Source organism: Salvelinus fontinalis, chromosome 31, assembly GCF_029448725.1.
Source record: "Salvelinus fontinalis isolate EN_2023a chromosome 31, ASM2944872v1, whole genome shotgun sequence".
In the NCBI taxonomy this organism is placed as follows: Eukaryota; Metazoa; Chordata; class Actinopteri; order Salmoniformes; family Salmonidae; genus Salvelinus; species Salvelinus fontinalis.
Window position 1 is genome coordinate 15,176,711 of NC_074695.1, and position 20,802 is coordinate 15,197,512.

The 20,802-nt window shown below is 43.6% G+C and overlaps 1 protein-coding gene across 3 annotated transcripts in view; it reads right to left on the minus strand.

Moving 5' to 3' along the window:
* Positions 1–5,171: 5,171 nt before the first annotated feature.
* LOC129829631 (voltage-dependent L-type calcium channel subunit beta-4-like) overlaps positions 5,172–20,802 on the minus strand; it is a 52,245-nt gene continuing 36,614 nt past the window's right edge. Inside the window, exons 8-14 of one of the 3 annotated variants that reach the window (XM_055891441.1) lie at positions 18,456–18,514; positions 18,190–18,290; positions 17,590–17,741; positions 16,632–16,727; positions 16,261–16,431; positions 15,992–16,047; positions 5,172–14,213 (exon numbers count right to left, since the gene is read on the minus strand). In XM_055891441.1, coding sequence (XP_055747416.1) covers positions 16,018–16,047; positions 16,261–16,431; positions 16,632–16,727; positions 17,590–17,741; positions 18,190–18,290; positions 18,456–18,514 — 609 coding nt within the window. In that variant the 3' untranslated portion in view covers positions 5,172–14,213; positions 15,992–16,017. The remainder of the gene's footprint in view (positions 14,214–15,991; positions 16,048–16,260; positions 16,432–16,631; positions 16,728–17,589; positions 17,742–18,189; positions 18,291–18,455; positions 18,515–20,802) is intronic. The other 2 variants (XM_055891440.1, XM_055891439.1) reach the window with 2 other exon arrangements.

Sequence of the window (20,802 nt, forward strand, 5' to 3'; positions counted from 1 at the left end):
CGCTCTCTCTCTCTGTCTCTCTCTCTCTCTTTCTTTCTCTCTGCCATCTGTGAAATTGTGTTTTTCCACCTAGTGACTGCTACTGTTAAATCCCTCTCTATGCATAAGAGAGGAACACAGTGGATTAACTTCCCAAACAGGCCGACGGGTTTCCAAATCCCCATGTTGCTTTTAGAACACAACAGTAGGGTTGGTTCCAGCACTAAGCATGTCCTCAAAGGTACCTCAAGCAAAGAATGAACCTGTTCTAGTGAGTGAATGGAACAGGTTTTTCTATGACACCTCTGACGGCTGTGAGACCGTGGAGCCTTACCTAGGTTGTCTTCAGTAGGGCACAGCGTAGCAAAGAGTTTTGTAATGGAAAACTAACATCTCTGTTCTTAGTGAACAAATTCAGGTAGTCTCAGAACATTTCCACATTGGGGCGGCAAGTAGCCTAGTGGTTAGAGTGTTGGACTAGTAACCGAAAGGTTGCAAGATCAAATCCCCGAGCTGACAAGGTAAACATCTGTTGTTCTGCCCCTGAACAAGGCAGTTAACTCTCTGTTCCTAGGCCGTCATTGTAAATATGAATTTGTTCTTAACTGACTTGCCTAGTTAAATAAATAAATAAAATGACCCTAATCTCTAACAGAGAAAACGGGAACACCACTCTCTGATGAGCTGTCTGCTTCTGTACACAAACACACTGCACACTGTCTCTTCCTCTGTCTTTGTCTCTGTTGCAGTGCAGAGCCAGGCCTGCACACCCCAAGCCATCCATTTCCCATTCAGCCAGTTTGTCTCATAAAGGGAAACTATGGCAGGGCTCAGCAGAGCATGATGGCACAGCCACACTATGGCCAAGTCCCTAATAGCACCCTATTCCTGATACACTGAGTGTATAAAACATTAAGAACACCTGCTCATTAAGAACACCTGCTATTTCCATGACACAGACTGACCAGGTGAATCCAGGTGAAAGCTATGATCCCTTATTTATTTCACTTGTTAAATCCACTTCAATCAGTGTAGATGAAGGGGAGGAGTCAGGTTAAAGAAGGATTTTAAAGCATTGAGACAATTGACACATGGATTGTGTCTGTGTGCCATTTAGAGGGTGAATGGTAATAGGTGCCAAAGCACCTGCTGGTGTCAAGATTTGCAACGCTGATGGGTTTTTAACGCTCAACAGTTTCCAGTGTGTATCAAAAACGATCCACCACCCAAAGGACATCCAGCCAACTTGACACAACTGTGGGAAGCATTGGAGTCAACATTGGCCAGCATCCCTGTGGAACGCTTTCAACACCTTGTAGAGTCCATGCGCCGACAAATTGAGGCTGTTCTGAGGGCAACTCATTATTTTATTTTATTTAACCTTTATTTAACTAGGCAAGTCAGTTAAGAACAAATTCTTATTTTACAATAATTCACAAGGAATTGTGTACAGATTCTTGCGACATGGGGTTGTGCATCATCATGTTGAAACATGAGGTGACGGTGGCGGATGAATGGCACGACAATGGGCCTCAGGATCTCGTCACGGTATCTCTGTGCATTGAAATTGCCATCGATAAAATGCAATTGTGTTCGTTGTCCGTAGCTTATACCTGCCCATACCATAACCCCACCACCACCATGGGGCACTCTGTTCACAATGTTGACATCAGAAAACCGATCGCCAACATGACGCAATCCAATTCATCCATGAAGAGCACATTTCTCCAGCGTGCCAGTGGCCATTAAAGGTGAGCATTTACCCACTGAAGTCGGTTACGATGCCGAACTGCATTCAGATCATGACCCTGGTGAGGACGACGAGCACGCAGATGAGCTTCGCTGAGACCGTTTCTGACAGTTTGTGCAGAAATTCTTTGGTTGTGCAAACACACAGTTTCATCAGCTGTCCGGGTAGCTGGTCTCAGACGATTACGCAGGTGAAGACGCTGGATATGGAGGTCCTGGGCTGGCGTGGTTACACGTGGTCTGCGGTTGTGAGGCCGGTTGGACGTACTGCCAAATTCTCTAAAATGGCTTATGGTAGAGAAATTAACATTACATTATCTTGCAACAGCTCTGGAGGACATTCCTGCAGTCAGCGTGCCAATTACACGCTCCCTCAAAACTTGAGATATCTGTGGCATTGTGTTGTGTGACAAAACTGCATATTTTAGAGTGGCCTTTTATTGTCCCCGGCACAAGGTGCACCTGAGTAATGATCATGCTGTTTAATCAGCTTCTTGATATGACACACCTGTCATATCTTGGCAAAGGAGAAATGCTCACTAACAGGGATGTAAACAAATTTGTGCACAACATTTGAGAGAAATAAGCTTTTGTGTGTATGGAACATTTCTGGGATATTTTATTTCAGCTCAAGAAACATGGGACCAACACTTTACATGTGGCATTTATAGTTTTGTTCCGTATAAGAAATAGGGTTCCATTTGAGACGCCACACTACTTGTCACTACATATCCGGAGCCGTCAGAGATGGCAGAGATGGCCGCCTCGCTTCGCGTTCCTAGGAAACTATGCAGTATCTTGTTTTTTTACGTGTTATTTCTTACATTGGTACCCCAGGTAATCTTAGGTTTTATTACATACAGTCGGGAGGAACTACTGAATACTCGATACCATCTACTGCATCTTGCCTATGCCGTTCTGTACCATCACTTATTCATATATCTTTATGTACATATTCTTTATCCCTTTACACTTGTGTGTATAAGGTACTAGTTGTGGAATTGTTAGGTTAGATTACTCGTTGGTTATTACTGCATTGTCAGAACAAGAAGCACAAGCATTTCGCTACACTCGCATTAACATCTGCTAACCATGTGTATGTGACAAATAGAATTTGACATCCTCACCCTCTCCTTTGTAGGCTCATTTAATCTATCACACGTTTTCAGGGATAGTGGAGAGCTTCATTACCACACAAACAATTGGCTGTGTGCATACTGGTGTGATGTTTCCTACAGTGTCCTGTGTGCATATTGATGTGATGTTTCCTGCAGTGTCCTGTGTGCATACTGATGTGATGTTTCCTACAGTGTCCTGTGTGCATATTGATGTGATGTTTCCTGCAGTGTCCTGTGTGCATACTGATGTGATGTTTCCTGCAGTGTCCTGTGTGCATATTGATGTGATGTTTCCTACAGTGTCCTGTGTGCATATTGATGTGATGTTTCCTACAGTGTCCTGTGTGCATACTGTTGTGATGTTTCCTGCAGTGTCCTGTGTGCATATTGATGTAATGTTTCCTGCAGTGTCCTGTGTGCATATTGATGTGATGTTTCCTACAGTGTCCTGTGTGCATATTGATGTGATGTTTCCTGCAGTGTCCTGTGTGCATATTGATGTGATGTTTCCTACAGTGAACTGTGTGCATATTGATGTGATGTTTCCTACAGTGTCCTGTGTGCATATTGATGTGATGTTTCCTACAGTGTCCTGTGTGCATATTGATGTGATGTTTCCTACAGTGTCCTGTGTGCATATTGATGTGATGTTTCCTGCAGTGTCCTGTGTGCATATTGATGTGATGTTCCTACAGTGTCCTGTGTGCATATTGATGTGATGTTTCCTGCAGTGTCCTGTGTGCATATTGATGTGATGTTTCCTGCAGTGTCCTGTGTGCATATTGATGTGATGTTTCCTACAGTGTCCTGTGTGCATACTGATGTGATGTTTCCTACAGTGTCCTGCGTCGGTGATACTGTATGTCTTAGGCACCTGATGGACGACACCCGGATATCCTTCGCCATCTCTTTGTTATCTGCATAATGAATGTGATGATATTGTTATTATTTGTATGACACCATCTTCACACAATTTTATAGTATCACTACGCATCTCTAAAGACATTTGAATGGTTACTGTAATTGATGATGACAGGGAAGGGTCAGTAGTCTCAGGGGAGACTAGCCTACTGTCGTCTCCCTTCCTCTACCCGCCGTACACCCAAACTCTGTACACCCAAACTCGGCCCAGGTTCCCTGTGAGAGCATCAAGTCATTTCTCCAAACAGGATTGTTTTTACAGACTCAGCAGAACTCCCCTTGTTTCTAGGATACATCCTGTCGTGTTAAAGAGGACAGGGCCAACAACATGTCTGGGACGCAGTCAAGCAAGTTAGGAACACACATACGCACACCCACAAACACAGACACACACACACACACACAATGTTGACCTGGATGAGTAATCATTGGTGTAGTCTAATCTGTTTGTTTCTGCACATGAGGATGTATATTTATCTGCATGGTCCCATTTTCAATTTCACAAAAGTCAAGTAATTATCTTTTTGTTTTCTCATGATTTGCTTGGGTCTAATTGTGCTGCTGTCCTGGGGAAATGTACGAGTCTGCTATCCCACGGTAGTTATTGGGGTCAAATTTGTCTCCACTTTTGTGGATTGGGGTGATCAGTCCTTGGTTCCAAATATTGGGGAAGATGGCAGAGCTAAGGATGATGTTAAAGAGTTTTAGTATAGCCAATTGGAATTTGTTGTCTGTATATTTGATCATTTCATTAAGGATACAATCAACACCACAGGCCTTTTTGGGTTGGAGGGTTTGTATTTTGTCCTGTAGCTCATTCAAGGTAATTGGAGAATCCAGTGGGTTCTGGTAGTCTTTCATAGATGATTCTAAGATTTGTATTTGATGATGTATATGTTTTTGCTGTTTGTTCTTTGTTATAGGGCCAAAAAGATTGGAGAAGGGGGTTACCCATACATCTCCATTTTGGATAGATAACTCTTCGTGTGGTTGTTTGTTTAGTGTTTTCCAATTTTCCCAGAAGTGGTTAGAGTCTATGGATTCTTCAATTACATTGAGCTGATTTCTGATGTGCTGTTACTTCTTTTTCCGTGGTGTATTTCTGTATTGTTTTAGTGATTCACCATAGTGAAGCCGTAGACTCATGTTTTCCGGGTCTCTATGTTTTTGGTTGGACAGGTTTCTCAATTTCTTTCTTAGATTTTTGCATTCTTCATCAAACCATTTGTCATTGTTGTTCATTTTCTTCAGTTTTCTATTTGAGATTTTTAGATTTGATAAGGAAGCTGAGAGGTCAAATATACTGTTCAGATTCTCTCTCTCTCTCTCTCTCTCTCTCTCTCTCTCTCTCTCTCTCTCTCTCTCTCTCTCTCTCTCTCTCTCTCTCTCTCTCTCTCAATTCAATTCAATTCAAGGGGCTTTATTGGCATGGGAAACATGTGTTAACATTGCCAAAGCAAGTGAGGTAGATAACATACAAAAGTGAAATAAACAATAAAAATGAACAGTAGACATTACACAAACAGAAGTTTCAAAACAATAAAGACTCTCTCTCTCTCTCTCTCTCTCTGATGAACTGTGACTGCTGTTTATTCAAGATGACCCGTTGTAACCCCGGAGACCTAATGCTGTGTTGATACAAGTGGGAAACTAAAAGCTTCTTGTAAACTGGGAGTAAAGAGTTGTGTGGGTGTTGGGGCTTTGACCTCGTTGAGAACGCTGATTAGCTAAACGGCCAACAAGCTGCATCAACCATAAACTGAAAGTACAGCTGTCATGCTCGCAAACAAATTATAGTGTTGAAAAACCACATTAAGAGATTTATTTTCATAAATAATGTTTTGTTACATAAATGTTGGAAAAAGCTGTTTTCGAGGTAATTTCCTTAGTATGTGACATCAGAGTTCAGCATGTGGGAGAAGTCAGAGCTCAGGGATGATTGGCGAGTTTCTCACTAGTAATTACCATTTTGAGGGGCGTTCAAGTGGATTCTTCCCAGTCCTATGCTGCTACTTACGAATTTATGAGATGTTATGAATGCAGCATTAAATCAGCAGCATAGGTACAGTAAGCTCTTCATATTTTAAAGAGATAGTTCAGCACTTTACCCAGAGTCAGATGAACTCATGAATAGTGTTATAATGTCTCTTCGTGCAGTTTGAAGGTAGTTTCTGGAGACATTGCTAGGTAGCGGTTGCGCAATGACTGGAAGTCTACAGGAGCAGCTAGCCCAGGTCTCTCTGTTAGTGTGTTCTCTATGGGCCCTGGTCAGAAGCCCAGGTCTCTCTGTTAGTGTGTTCTCTATGGGCCCTGGTCAAAAGCCCAGGTCTCTCTGTTAGTGTGTTCTCTATGGGCCCTGGTCAGGAGCCCAGGTCCCTCTGTTAGTGTGTTCTCTATGGGCCCTGGTCAGAAGCCCAGGTCTCTCTGTTCGTGTGTTCTCTATGGGCCCTGGTCAGAAGCCCAGGTCTCTCTGTTAGTGTGTTCTCTATGGGCCCTGGTCAAAAGTCCAGGTCTCTCTGTTAGTGTGTTCTCTATGGGGCCTGGTCAGAAGCCCAGGTCTCTCTGTTAGTGTGTTCTCTATGGGCCCTGGTCAAAAGTCCAGGTCTCTCTGTTAGTGTGTTCTCTATGGGCCCTGGTCAAAAGTCCAGGTCTCTCTGTTAGTGTGTTCTCTATGGGCCCTGGTCAGAAGCCCAGGTCTCTCTGTTAGTGTGTTCTCTATGGGCCCTGGTCAGAAGCCCAGGTCTCTCTGTTAGTGTGTTCTCTATGGGCCCTGGTCAAAAGTCCAGGTCTCTCTGTTAGTAAGTGTGTTCTCTATGGGCCCTGGTCAGAAGCCCAGGTCTCTCTGTTAGTAAGTGTGTTCTCTATGGGCCCTGGTCAGAAGCCCAGGTCTCTCTGTTAGTTAGTGTGTTCTCTATGGGCCCTGGTCAAAAGTCCAGGTCTCTCTGTTAGTTAGTGTGTTCTCTATGGGCCCTGGTCAGAAGCCCAGGTCTCTCTGTTAGTAAGTATGTTCTCTATGGGCCCTGGTCAAAAGTCCAGGTCTCTCTGTTAGTGTGTTCTCTATGGGCCCTGGTCAGAAGCCCAGGCCTCTCTGTTAGTGAGTGTGATCCGTATGGGCCCTGGTCAGAAGCCCAAGCCTCTCTGTTAGTAAGTGTGTTCTCTATGGGCCCTGGTCAGAAGCCCAGGTATCTCTGTTAGTAAGTGTGTTCTCTATGGGCCCTGGTCAAAGTCCAGGTCTCTCTGTTAGTGTGTTCTCTATGGGCCCTGGTCAGAAACCCAAGCCTCTCTGTTAGTAAGTGTGTTCACTATGGGCCCTGGTCAGAAGCCCAGAACTCTATGTTAGTGTGTTCTCTATGGGCCCTGGTCAGAAGCCCAAGCCTCTCTGTTAGTAAGTGTGTTCTCTATGGGCCCTGGTCAGAAGCCCAGGCCTCTCTGTTAGTGAGTATGATCCGTATGGGCCCTGGTCAGAAGTAGTGCACCATGTAACGTCTTGTGTTTGCCCTACCACTACACAAATAATTCAAATGATCAAAGCTTGATGATTAGTTGATCGTTTGAATCAGCTGTCTAGTGTTAGGGCAAAAACCAGGATGTGCACCGCTTGGGGTCCCAAGGACCAAGTCTAGAAACCCTGATGTAGAGAATAGGGTTGTAAACCCTGATGTAGAGAATAGGATTGGACACCCTGATGTAGAGAATAGGGTTGTAAACCCTGATGTAGAGAATAGGGCTGTAAACCCTGATGTAGAGAATAGGGTTGTAAACCCTGATGTAGAGAATAGGATTGTAAATCCTGATGTAGAGAATAGGATTGTAAACCCTGATGTAGAGAATAGGATTGTAAACCCTGATGTAGAGAATAGGATTGTAAACTCTGATGTAGAGAATAGGATTGTAAACCCTGATGTAGAGAATAGGATTGTAAACCCTGATGTAGAGAATAGGGTTGTAAACCCTGATGTAGAGAATAGGATTGTAAACCCTGATGTAGAGAATAGGGTTGTAAACCCTGATGGAGAGAATATGATTGTAAACCATGATGTAGAGAATAGGGTTGTAAACCCTGATGTAGAGCATAGGGTTGTAAACCCTGATGTAGAGAATAGGGTTGTGAACCTTGATGTAGAGAATTGGGTTGGAAACCCTGATGTCGAGAATAGGGTTGGAAACCCTGATGTAGAGAATAGGGTTGGAAACCCTGATGTAGAGAATAGGGTTGTAAACCCTGATGTAGAGAATAGGATTGTAAACCCTGATGTAGAGAATAGGGTTGTAAACCCTGATGTAGAGAATATCGTTGTAAACCCTGATGTAGAGAATAGGGTTGTAAACCCTGATGTAGAGAATAGGGTTGGAAACCCTGATGTAGAGAATAGGGTTGTAAACCATGATGTAGAGAATAGGGTTGTAAACCCTGATGTAGGGAATAGGGTGCCATTTGGGACTCAGAGAGTGTGTCCCCAGTCCCACTGCCAGGACGCCACGTCACCACTGGCACTGACACCTCTTGTAACGAAGCCAAAGATACCACATTTAAAACCTCTCTGATGTCACATAGCCTTGTTTAGCCTGCTGGCTGGCACACTGGACATGGGCGGATAGACAGGGACCACAGCATCAGAGATACAACAGGATGAGAGAGAGAGAGAAAGTTCTGTTCCTAACCAATCATCATCATCCCCCCCAGTCTCCCAGGTAACAGACATGATACAGTCTAACAAGGTAAACACTTCCATCTGCTGGTGACACAGTGGTTGTTTCTGTCCAATCACGCAACTACTGTTGAATACTGGACAAATTATGTGGTGGGGAACTTTTTGAAAGAACAAAGCCAGAGCATTTGTAAACATCAGTAAAATGTTCTGTTTATTCATTTATGTTCTTATTTTTCATAATGTGCTATTGAAAACAGATGCATTCTGTACATTATCAGGTACAGCAGGTTAGTAGGACATTTCATATGTTGACTTTTCTGAACATTGTTGTTATTACACCAGACTTCATATTCAGTATTGGAGGTGGTGGTGGGTACAGTAGAGTTACATTTAGTGCATGTATTGCAGTATAAATATGAATCAGACATAAAAATAAAAATAGTGCAATTTTTACCCCGTCTTAAACAGAAGAGGAGTCTTGATAGGTTCCGCTACTGTCTTGTCGAAGCTAGAAGACTTTGTATTGCATACAGAATTTAGGTATGTCGGGGGGAAAAACGATTGAAAATTATAATAGTAAAAAATTGTGCTTTGGATATCCAAAGATTTTACTTGTTTAAAAAATATATATAAATTACCTGCAATAAAAATGGAATGCAAGTGAGATTGATTCAGATTGTTGTGTTTCAGCAGTGAAACTGTGCTTGGTTGGTGTGTGTGTGTGTGTGTGTGTGTGTGTGTGTGTGTGTGTGTGTGTGTGTGTGTGTGTGTGTGTGTGTGTGTGTGTGTGTGTGTGTGTGTGTGTGTGTGTGTGTGTGTGTGTGTGTGTGTGTGTGTGTGTGTGTTGTGTAGTTATTATATTGTCTCTCAAAACTGCAAAAGTGTTAGGTTAGAGGTCAATCAATGTAAATAATGACAGTGGTTGCATCTGAAACGGCCTCCTGTCCCCTGTAGCACATCGTTTGACCAGGGCACATGGGGCTCTGCTCAAAAGTAGTGGACACATTCAGGGTTTCATACTAAAAAGAAAGAAAATACACTATTTATATATAAATACATGCTTATGAGGCTTTGAAGACATGATCATATAATTAGGTCTACAGTACATTTCCTAGATGTTGTCCGTCAACATTTGTAGATTTTGTGCACCTTGATATTACTGAGGAAGAACTGAGAATTAATTATAAACTGGGTGGTTCGAGCCCTGAATGCTGATTGTCTGACAGACGTGGTATATCAGACCATATACCACGGGTATGACAAAACATATATATTTTTTAAGTTGGTAACCAGTTTATAATAGCAATAAGGCACCTCGGGGGTTTGTGGTACATGGCCAATATACCACAGCTAATGGCTGTGTCCAGGAACTCCGCGTTGCGTTGTGTGTAAGAACAGCACTTAGCCGTGGTATATTGGCCATATACCACAACCCCCTGGGCCTTATTGCTTAAATATACAATATATACAAATATGTAATGATACATAAATACTGAATAAATAATGTGATTGTCATCCATTCATTTTCTCTTCAGAATGACAAGTGAAAAGCTATAATGACTTACTATGGTCCAGGAAATCCCTTCAACTTGGAAAGAAATATGATGTCCTTGTTCTTGTAAAATAAATATGACATTCCTTTTACTTGTAAAATAAATATGATATGTCCTTCTACTTGTAAAATAAATATGATATGTCCTTGTTCTTGTAAAATAAATATGACATTCCTTTTACTTGTAGAATAAATATGATATGTCCTTCTACTTGTAAAAAATAAATATGTTGTCATGCACATACATTTAATTAACTAATTGTGGTAGTAATTCATTTTATTAATGTATAGTTTTATGTAATGATAAAGCAATACTGATGTGAGTGTTTTTCTGTACTGAGATGCGTGCTGCTCTGTGCTTTAAGCTCTTGTTTTCTTGGGAAAGCTTCAGGTCTGTACTACTATGCAAAAAAACATACATGTAGCTCCTTTAAAGAAACCTTATAAAGGTGTTGTATAATTTATCCAGTAGTTTTGAAAGTAGCGCTCATGAGCCAAAACGGGTTGGTGAAAATGGTGCACAACGTCATCCATTTCGTATGATGCTGTGCACCATACGCAATACTAAGCCTTTGAAGATATCCCTCTAGTGGTGTGGGGGCTGTGCTTTGGCAAAGTGGGTGGGGTTATATCCTGCCTGGTTGGCCCTATCCGGGGGTGTCGTCGGACAGGGCTGCAGTGTCTCCCGGCCCCTCCTGTCTCAGCCTCCAGTAATTATGCTGCTATAGTTTATGTGTTCTGTTTATTCATTTATGTTCTTATTTTTCATAATGTGCTATTGAAAACAGATGCATTCTGTACATTATCGGGTACAGCAGGTTAGTAGGACATTTCATATGTTGACTTTTCTGAACATTGTTGTTATTACACCAGACTTCATATTCAGTATTGGAGGTGGTGGTGGGTACAGTAGAGTTACATTTAGTGCATGTATTGCAGTATAAATATAAATCAGACATAAAAATAAAAATAGTGCAATTTTTACCCCGTCTTAAACAGAAGAGGAGTCTTGATAGGTTCCGCTACTGTCTTGTCGAAGCTAGAAGACTTTGTATTGCATACAGAATTTAGGTATGTCGGGGGGAAAAACTATTGAAAATTATAATAGTAAAAAATTGTGCTTTGGATATCCAAAGATTTTACTTGTTTAAAAAATATATATAAATTACCTGCAATAAAAATGGAATGCAAGTGAGATTGATTCAGATTGTTGTGTTTCAGCAGTGAAACTGTGCTTTGTTGGTGTGTGTGTGTGTGTGTGTGTGTGTGTGTGTGTGTGTGTGTGTGTGTGTGTGTGTGTGTGTGTGTGTGTGTGTGTGTGTGTGTGTGTGTGTGTGTGTGTGTGTGTGTGTGTGTGTGTGTGTGTGTGTGTGTGTGTGTGTGTGTGTGTGTGTGTGTTGTGTAGTTATTATATTGTAGGGTCAGTCTATTCTAGGGTCAGTCTGTTATATCTGGAGTACTTCTCCTGTCTTATCCGGTGTCCTGAGTAAATTAAAGTATGCTCTCTCTAATTTTCTCTCTCTCTTTTACTATCCCTTTCTCTCTCTTTCTCTCAGAGGACCTGAGCCCTAGGACCATGCCTCAGGACTACCTGGCATGATGACTCCTTGCTGTCCCCAGTCCACCTGGCTGTGCTGCTGTTCCAGTTTCAACTGTTCTGCCTGTGGCTTTGGAACCCTGACCCGTTCACTGGACGTGCTACCTTGTCCCAGACCTGCTGTTTCAACTCTCTAGAGACAGCAGGTGCGGTAGAGATACACTGAATGATCGGCTATGAAAAGCCAACTGACATTTACTCCTGAGGTACTGACCTGTTGCACCCTCTTCATCCACTGTGATTATTATTATCTGACCCTGCTGGTCATTTATGAACATTTGAACATCTTGGCCATGTTCTGTTATAATCTCCACGCGGCACAGCCAGAAGAGGACTGGCCACCCCTCAGAGCCTGGTTCCTCTCTAGGTTTCGTCCTAGGTTCCTGCCTTTCTAGGGGGGTTTTCCTAGCCACCGTGCTTCTACACCTGCATTGCTTGCTGTTTGGGGTTTTAGACTGGGTTTCTGTACAGCACTTTGAGACATCAGCTGATCTAAGAAGGGATTTATAAATACATTTGCTTGATTGATTGAAATTATAATCCTGAAATTCGTATGATATGTTGCGAATTCCAATTCGTACAATATGTTACGAATTGGTAAAGATCCCGTTCAATCTCGTTAACAAGGTTGGAAGCTCATAAAAATGGTGTTTGGTCTACATATGGTCAACACATCATCATTCTCCTTTTTCCTCAAGCAGAGAGCTATCCATAGTGAATAGATTACCTATTATATTCAGATTCATTATGAGTTGACATTCTATTATGGTATAACATTGGGTAACATTGAATACTATGTCACTTCAGGTGTCGTGACACAAGTCCACCACTAGAGGTCCCTCACTCCACACACATGAATGACAGGAAGTGCTATGGACACACTTTGGCCAAGGATTATGGATATACTGACAATATATACGTCTCTCCTCCCTAACAATGGAAGTCGTTGTCCACAAAGCGGTACTGCGGACTGTCTAGCTCCCGCCTATCCTTTCTTTGGATTGGTTGATACATCTCCTTATTGCAATCCTTATTTGAATATTCAATGAGGGTTGTTGACAGCAACCACCTGTATTCAATGTAGAGAGACGCTATGCTACTAGCCTCATGCCATGAATATGCATAGCCATTTCGAGACAACTCCGATATAAAGTGTTTTTTCCTACTTATATCAGTACACTAGTAACAATTTAAGCATTACGAAACTTCTATTTGATCAAATAAACCTCACGTAGCAAATAACCCATAAATGATTTTGTTGACCAAATGCAACACTCATTGACCTCCATCCAAAACGCCACCTGCTGGAGGGAGATTGATTTGCTGCCGAGTTGGGCCTCTCTCTTCCTCTTCGTCTCTGCTTTGTCACAGTCCTTGTGATTACAGTGGAATGGCTAGATTTACATCATAATTCGTAAGAACTGAATTATTGTGGAAGCATAATTTATAGGCTACTCATCATTGGAGCACTGGAACTTTAACCACAGTTAATTATCAGAACTTTAACTGAACTTATTATCAGAACTTTAACTGAACCTGTTATAAGAAGTGCTAATCAACTGCTCAAATAGGCTACATTGAGTGTGATGTAGTGTCTGAGGAAACAGATCAGACTGGATCCTGCCAGTAGGAGAGAGCTACAGTAAAGTCCTGTACTGTAGGCTGTACAGTGATACATTCTGGACAGTCTGGAATTGGTTTTAGGGAGAGTGTTCGTGTGTTGCCTTAACATTTAGAACTTCCCTACAAATGGTTAACGTATCTCCTCAAGTACTGATAATCTTTTTGGTCATAAAAAAAATGTATATATACATTTCAGGCAGACAAGCAAAAGTGTCTGGTCTGACTCCTCCTTTCTCGGCCCCTGTCTGCGATCTGTTTGGTGGATTCAATGGCAAAACTACTCTGATCTTCTGTAGATCCATTCTGTTGATACGTGATAAATATACATAAGAGTTGTAGATGACAATGTGCAAGTTTGTGCTTTGATAATGTGCTTTGACGTGCTCTGATTCATACATGTTTGATTCCTCTGTGTCACTATATAACGTCTACAAAAAACAGTTAGCTACGGAAACACAATACAAAACAGACCAGGGAAAAAAACAAGCTATCAAGCGAGAGAAAGCGAGCAATATATGCTGTTAAGAGATCAATGGAACGCAGACCGTGGGGAAAACAACGAGAATGCCATCCTTGGCACACATTCCAAAAATCTGATTATACAAAGTGGATATTCTTCAAATCTGTCAAGATCTTTGTGTTCTAACAGGCCCACAACGTGGTCGCTACGGTTTTCGCTGCATAATATTTAGAAATAGTCCTTTTCGTGATTATATAAAAGTCTGTTAATTGCTAACTTCTGTTCGTATAAGCCGGTAGCGTAGCTAGCATATAGAAATCGGTGGTGGTACTTGAAGCTGTTTTTAAGTGTAAATCAGTTGATTGGTGATGATGACATGAACCTGTATTGGGGTTGACATCCATACAAGCATTTTAATCCGATTTTCACTCCAAAATATTGTCAAATACACATATAAACAATAGCCTAAATGTAGGCTAATTTTTATGGAGGGGCAATGAGGAGATTCTGAATGGCGTTGACATGGAATTTTGGTCGAGTTGGATTGATCTCTTTGCCACATCTATAAAGAAAGAGAAAGGTAAGGTCATTACATAGTGTATACCAGCCCAGGTGCCTGAACACATGTGAATACAGAGGTGACCACTCTGCTACTGCCCAGTGGGCCCTAATTCCAGCAAATATTCAGTCAAATCTTTAAATCCTGACATACAGAAAATTGTAGTGACGGAAGACACTGTGCCCCATGCCACACTATGCTACAATCACTAATAAGCATTACATTACACTTGTTGTTTCAGCATGTGAACTGAACCAACCCTGTGTCTGGGGACAGTGTGGGTTGTACCTACACTATTGTTCAAAAGTTTGGGGTCACTTAGAAATGTCCTTGTTTTTGCTCACTTGCTCATTTGTGCACGAGGGCCTCCCACTCCTCTTTCTATTCTGGTTAGAGCCAGTTTGCGCTGTTCTGTGAAGGGAGTAGTACACAGCGTAGTACGAGATTTTCATTTTCTTGGCAATTTCTTGCATGGAATAGCCTTAATTTCTCAGAACAAAAATAGACTGACGAGTTTCAGAAGAAAGTTCTTTGTTTCTGGCCTTTTTGAGCCTGTAATCGAACCCACAAATTCTGATGCTCCAGATACGCAACTAGTCTAATGAAGGCCAGTTTTATTGCTGCTTTAATCAGAACAACAGTTTTAGGCTGTGCTAACATAATTTCAAAAGAGTTTTCTAATGATCAATTAGCCTTTTAAAATGATAAACATGGATTAGCTAACACAACATGCCATTGCAACACAGGAGTGAAGGTTGCTGATAATGGGCCTCTGTACGCCTATGTAGATATTCCATAAAAAATCTGCCGTTTCTAGCTATTATAGTCATTTACAACATATCTGCACTGTATTTCTGATCAATTTTAATGGACAATTGTTTTTGCTTTTCTTTCAAAAACAAGGACATTTCTAAGTGACCCCAAACTTTTGAACAGTAGTGTAACTGTTTGGGTGGTATCGCTAAGTGGTTTTGAGTGCTGCTAGCAGGGAGGGTGGGGGTGGGGGTGTAAGGGGCGACAGTGTTATGTCTAGGACAAGATGGCGGTCCGCTTGCAGTGACTGAGACGCATCACGCTGCTGTGGGAGTAGTCAGGGCACTCTGGGAGGAATCTCCAGCAGGGGGCAGCGTGGAGGTGGGGGTCCGTCTTCGTTAGGGGGTGTTCTCCTTTTCCTCCTCTTCCTTGTCATGCTCCTCTCTCTCTCTCTCTCTTCTCTCTCTCTCTCTCTCTCTCTCTCTCGTCTCTCTCTCTCTCTCTCTCCGCTCCTCTCTCTCTCTCTCTCGTCTCTCTCTCTCTCTCTCTCTCTCTCTCTCTCTCCTCTCTCTCCTTCTCCCTCTTCTTCTCTCTCACTCCTTCTCTCTCCTCTCTCTCTCTCCTCTCTCTCTTCTTCTCTCTCTCTCTCTCTCTCTCTCTCTCTCTCTCTCTCTCTCTCTCTCTCTCTCTCTCTCCTCTCTCTCTCTCTCTCTCTCTCTCTCTCTCTCTCTCTCTCTCTCTCTCTCTCTCTCTCTCTCTCTCTCTCTCTCTCTCTCTCAGATACAAGCTGCCCTGTCCCCCTGTTGCCTTCCTTCCCTCTCTCCAGGATAGAGAGGGGCTGGCCTGTAGAGATGGTGCCTATCCAGACAGGAATTCCTTGCCAACGCCTGGTCCCCCCTGTGACCCCCGGTGACCTCTAAATTCTGACCCCTTACATCTGACCCACAGCAGTGGCTGTTCCTTATAGATCCAAATAGAATAGAACAGAGAAACGGGTTAGGGAGGGATACTGAGGGGGTCCTACTCACCCAGACCTGTGGTAGCTAGGGAGTGATCATTCTATTAACTCTTGAGTCTCGGAGAACTGCAAACACAGAAAGACAAGGATGAATGAGAGAATAGCTAGCAGCAGAAGGACCACAGGTCCAGGAACAGATTATTTGGTGGCGTTCAAGTACTTATTTTTTCCCCATTACAGTCGCTCTGCACAATTGACAATCTCAGGAAGCACATGAATAAGATGCACATCACAACCTGGAACTATTGGTCATCACACACCATGCTGAGAGGAGCTCACCTGTTGGCTGGAGTTAGCGGAGGGCGGGGTGACCACGCTCTGGTCCAATAGGGGGTTGAGGGGGGCGGAGCAGGGCAGGTGAGTGGCGCGCCAGTAGATGTCCAGGTACTCTGCCAGGTGTTCACATGCATCCTCCAGCTGGTTCTCATCCAGGATCACATCAAACATCTCCTGAGAGATGAGATAGATGTTAACGCAATGTCAAAAACACAATTCAAATTACCACTACTGTCTTGTATCTAAATGGTAAGCCTCAAGGGAATGTTGTCAACAGCCTTATCAGCTGAGCCTACCATTATGGTGGACAGACAGAGTAACGTAGATTGTTGTACAATGGAAATAAAAGTATTAGTATTATTTTCATTACATACGGGTGGACACTGTGCTAGTTTGTCCCCTGCCATCATCTGTACATTGAGGTGTTTACTTTGAGATTTCCCCCGAGATTTAATGAGTCTCTGAAGAACCTGGGAGAGAAGAGAAAATAATGAACTTGCTTGCTGACTGGCTGACTGACTAACTCGCCAGCTGAATGACTGACTGGCTGAATGACTGACTGGCTGGCTGAATGACTGACTGGCTGGCTGAATGACTGACTGGCTGAATGACTGACTGACCGGCTGGCTGACTGACTATATGGCTGGCTGGCTGAATGACTGACTGACTGACTGGCTGGCTGGCTGGCTGGCTGAATGACTAACTGATTGACTGACTGACTGGCTGGCTGAATGACTGGCTGGCAGGCTGGCTGACTAACTGCCTGGCTGAATGACTGACTGGATGGATAACTGACTGACTGGCTGGCTGGCTAACTGCTTGGCTGAATGACTGGCTGGATGGATAACTGGCTGACTGGCTGGCTGAGTAACTGCCTGGCTGAATGACTGACTGGATGGACAACTGGCTGGCTGGCTGACTAACTGGCTGAATGGCTGGCTGGCTGACTAACTGGCTGAATGGCTGGCTGGCTGACTGACTGACTGGCTGAATGGCTGGCTGGCTGACTAACTGGCTGACTGGCTGGCTGGCTGACTATATGGCTGGCTGGCTGAATGACTGACTGACTGACTGACTGACTGGCTGGCTGGCTCGCTGACTGACTGGCTGGCTGGCTGACTGACTATATGGCTGGCTGGCTGAATGACTGACTGCCTGGCTGGCTGACTAACTGGCTGACTGGCTGACTAACTGGCTGACTGGCTGGCTGACTGACTAACTGGCTGACTAACTGGTTGGCTGACTGACTGGCTGACTGACTGGCTGGCTCGCTGACTGACTAACTGGATGACTGGCTGACTGACCGTGTGCTGGTAGTGGATCAGTCCTTACCTTTGGAGAGGACACCTTAACGTAAATGATGATAGGAGCCAGGGATGTTTTGAGGAGCTGTGCTGGGTGGTTGATAGTGTCTGCGTCCAGAACTACGAGCTGTAGAGTCTTAGCCAGCTCAAAAATCCTCTCAATCTCACTCTGGACCTCAGCTACCACCCCAACACACAGAGAGACAGAGAGAGAGAGAGGGCTGAGTACAGAGAAAGTGTGATCTGTCCTGAGTGATATACAGATGTTGGAACTTAATTCGAGACAGTTTGCTACAGCAGGAAAATAATCCTAAAGCAACAGGAAATGTGAATTATTATGTGGATTATAATTTATGGCCATTTTTCTAGGGGTTGATGAATTTTTCATAAGGAAAAATCAAGCCTGAAATATCAAAGTGGAAATTACAAACTTCAGAAGCCATTTTAAATCTCAAATACACTACAAGTTTAAGATTCTACATCTGTAGTACATCTATCAACATAGCAGTCTAAACCATGTACTCAGGACTGACAGAGGGTTATTACACACCCTAAATGAAGATTAAAAACAAACAAGTGTCTACATTAAAGATGATGAGGGCTGCAGGACAAGTCCTCCTGTACTTACCAAGACTGGAGCGTGTGTTGGACCTCTCCATGATAGCCTTCTTGTTCAATACAGACCTTTTGGCCAATGACAGATCAGCAGTCACCCGCGTGATAGAGATTCTAAAAACATAGATAGTTAGATAGATGGATGGATGGATTCAATTTTTTGGACAATATAAGAACACGATTCCAGCCAGACAAGCGGATACACTGCATTTAAAATCATAAAGGATTTTTACAAAACAGTTGTAACACTTATTCCATAGTGGTTCTGGCTGTACCCACCTTCCATCAAACCTGTGTTTCAGGAAGTCAAACAGGGCCTTCTGCATCATGTCTGTTACCTGGGAGACAGAGGGGAGTGTGATGATTGGTTAGGAACAGAGAGAACACTGACCCCTGAATATGAATCTTTCTCTCTCTCTCTCTCTCTCTCTCTCTCTCTCTCTCTCTCTCTCTCTCTCTCTCTCTCTCTCTCTCTCTCTCTCTCTCTCTCTCTCTCTCTCTCTCTTTCTCTCTCTCTCTGTCTCTCTCTCTGTCTCTCTCTCTGTCTCTCTGTCTCTCCGTCTCTCTGTGTCTCTCTCTCTCTCTCTCTCTCTTTCTCTCTCTCTCTCTCTCTCTCTCTCTCTCTCTCTCTCTCCCTCTCTCTCTCTCTCTCTCTCTCTCTCTTTCTCTCTCTCTCTCTCTCTCTGTCTCTCTCTCTGTCTCTCTCTCTCTCTGTCTCTCTGTCTCTCCGTCTCTCTGTGTCTCTCTCTCTCTCTCTCTCTCTCTCAATGGTTCCCCCTCTCCCTGTCACCCTGCCCCCCCCCCCCCCTCTCTCTCTAGCTTCTCCTCTCCCTGTCTCCACCTGTCTCCCTTGCTTCCTCCCTCTCTGAAATACTTAGAAAGTGAAGGAACACAAATCTGTATGGTGTATTAAATAAGGACAGAACTTCGTGTGTGGCCTGTTTTTGTGACCATTAGGAAGTAGAAAACATGGATCTGAGTGTTCTTTCCTTTTCATCTGCAGACATGTTAGTCTGAATGGCTGTGGAGCTTAGAGAGATGTTAGTCTGACAGGCTGTGGAGCTTAGAGAGAGATGTTAGTCTGACAGGCTGTGGAGCTTAGAGAGAGATGTTAGTCTGAATGGCTGTGGAGCTTAGAGAGAGATGTTAGTCTGACAGGCTGTGGAGCTTAGAGAGAGATGTTAGTCTGACAGTCTGTGGAGCTTAGAGAGAGATGTTAGTCTGACCGGCTGTGGAGCTTAGAGAGAGATGTTAGTCTGACAGGCTGTGGAGCTTAGAGAGAGATGTTAGTCTGACAGTCTGTGGAGCTTAGAGAGAGATGTTAGTCTGACAGTCTGTGGAGCTTAGAGAGAGATGTTAGTCTGACAGGCTGTGGAGCGTAGAGAGAGATGTTAGTCTGACAGGCTGTGGAGTTTAGAGAGAGATGTTAGTCTGACAGGCTGTGGAGCTTAGAGAGAGATGTTAGTCTGACAGTCTGTGGAGCTTAGAGAGAGATGTTAGTCTGACCGGCTGTGGAGCTTAGAGAGAGATGTTAGTCTGACAGGCTGTGGAGCTTAGAGAGAGATGTTAGTCTGACAGGCTGTGGAGCTTAGAGAGAGATGTTAGTCTGACAGGCTGTGGAGCTTGGAGAGAGATGTTAGTCTGACAGTCTGTGGAGCTTAGAGAGAGATGTTAGTCTGACAGTCTGTGGAGCTTAGAGAGAGATGTTAGTCTGACAGGCTGTGGAGCGTAGAGAGAGATGTTAGTCTGACAGGCTGTGGAGCTTGGAGAGAGATGTTAGTCTGACAGGCTGTGGAGCTTAGAGAGAGATGTTAGTCTGACAGGCTGTGGAGCTTGGAGAGAGATGTTAGTCTGACAGGCTGTGGAGCTTAGAGAGAGATGTTAGTCTGACAGGCTGTGGAGCTTAGAGAGAGATGTTAGTCTGAATGGCTGTGGAGCGTAGAGAGAGATGTTAGTCTGACAGGCTGTGGAGCTTAGAGAGAGATGTTAGTCTGACAGGCTGTGGAGCTTAGAGAGAGATGTTAGTCTGAATGGCTGTGGGGCTTAGAGAGAGATGTTAGTCTGAATGGCTGTGGAGCATAGAGAGAGATGTTAGTCTGACAGGCTGTGGAGCTTAGAGAGAGATGTTAGTCTGACAGTCTGTGGATCTTAGAGAGAGATGTTAGTCTGACAGTCTGTGGAGCTTAGAGAGAGATGTTAGTCTGAATGGCTGTGGAGCTTAGAGAGAGATGTTAGTCTGACAGTCTGTGGAGCTTAGAGAGAGATGTTAGTCTGACAGTCTGTGGAGCTTAGAGAGAGATGTTAGTCTGACAGTCTGTGGAGCTTAGAGAGAGATGTTAGTCTGACAGGCTGTGGAGCTTAGAGAGAGATGTTAGTCTGACAGGCTGTGGATCTTAGAGAGAGATGTTAGTCTGAATGGCTGTGGAGCTTAGAGAGAGATGTTAGTCTGACAGGCTGTGGAGCTTAGAGAGAGATGTTAGTCTGACAGTCTGTGGAGCTTAGAGAGAGATGTTAGTCTGACAGGCTGTGGAGCTTAGAGAGAGATGTTAGTCTGACAGTCTGTGGAGCTTAGAGAGAGATGTTAGTCTGACAGTCTGTGGAGCTTAAAGAGAGATGTTAGTCTGAC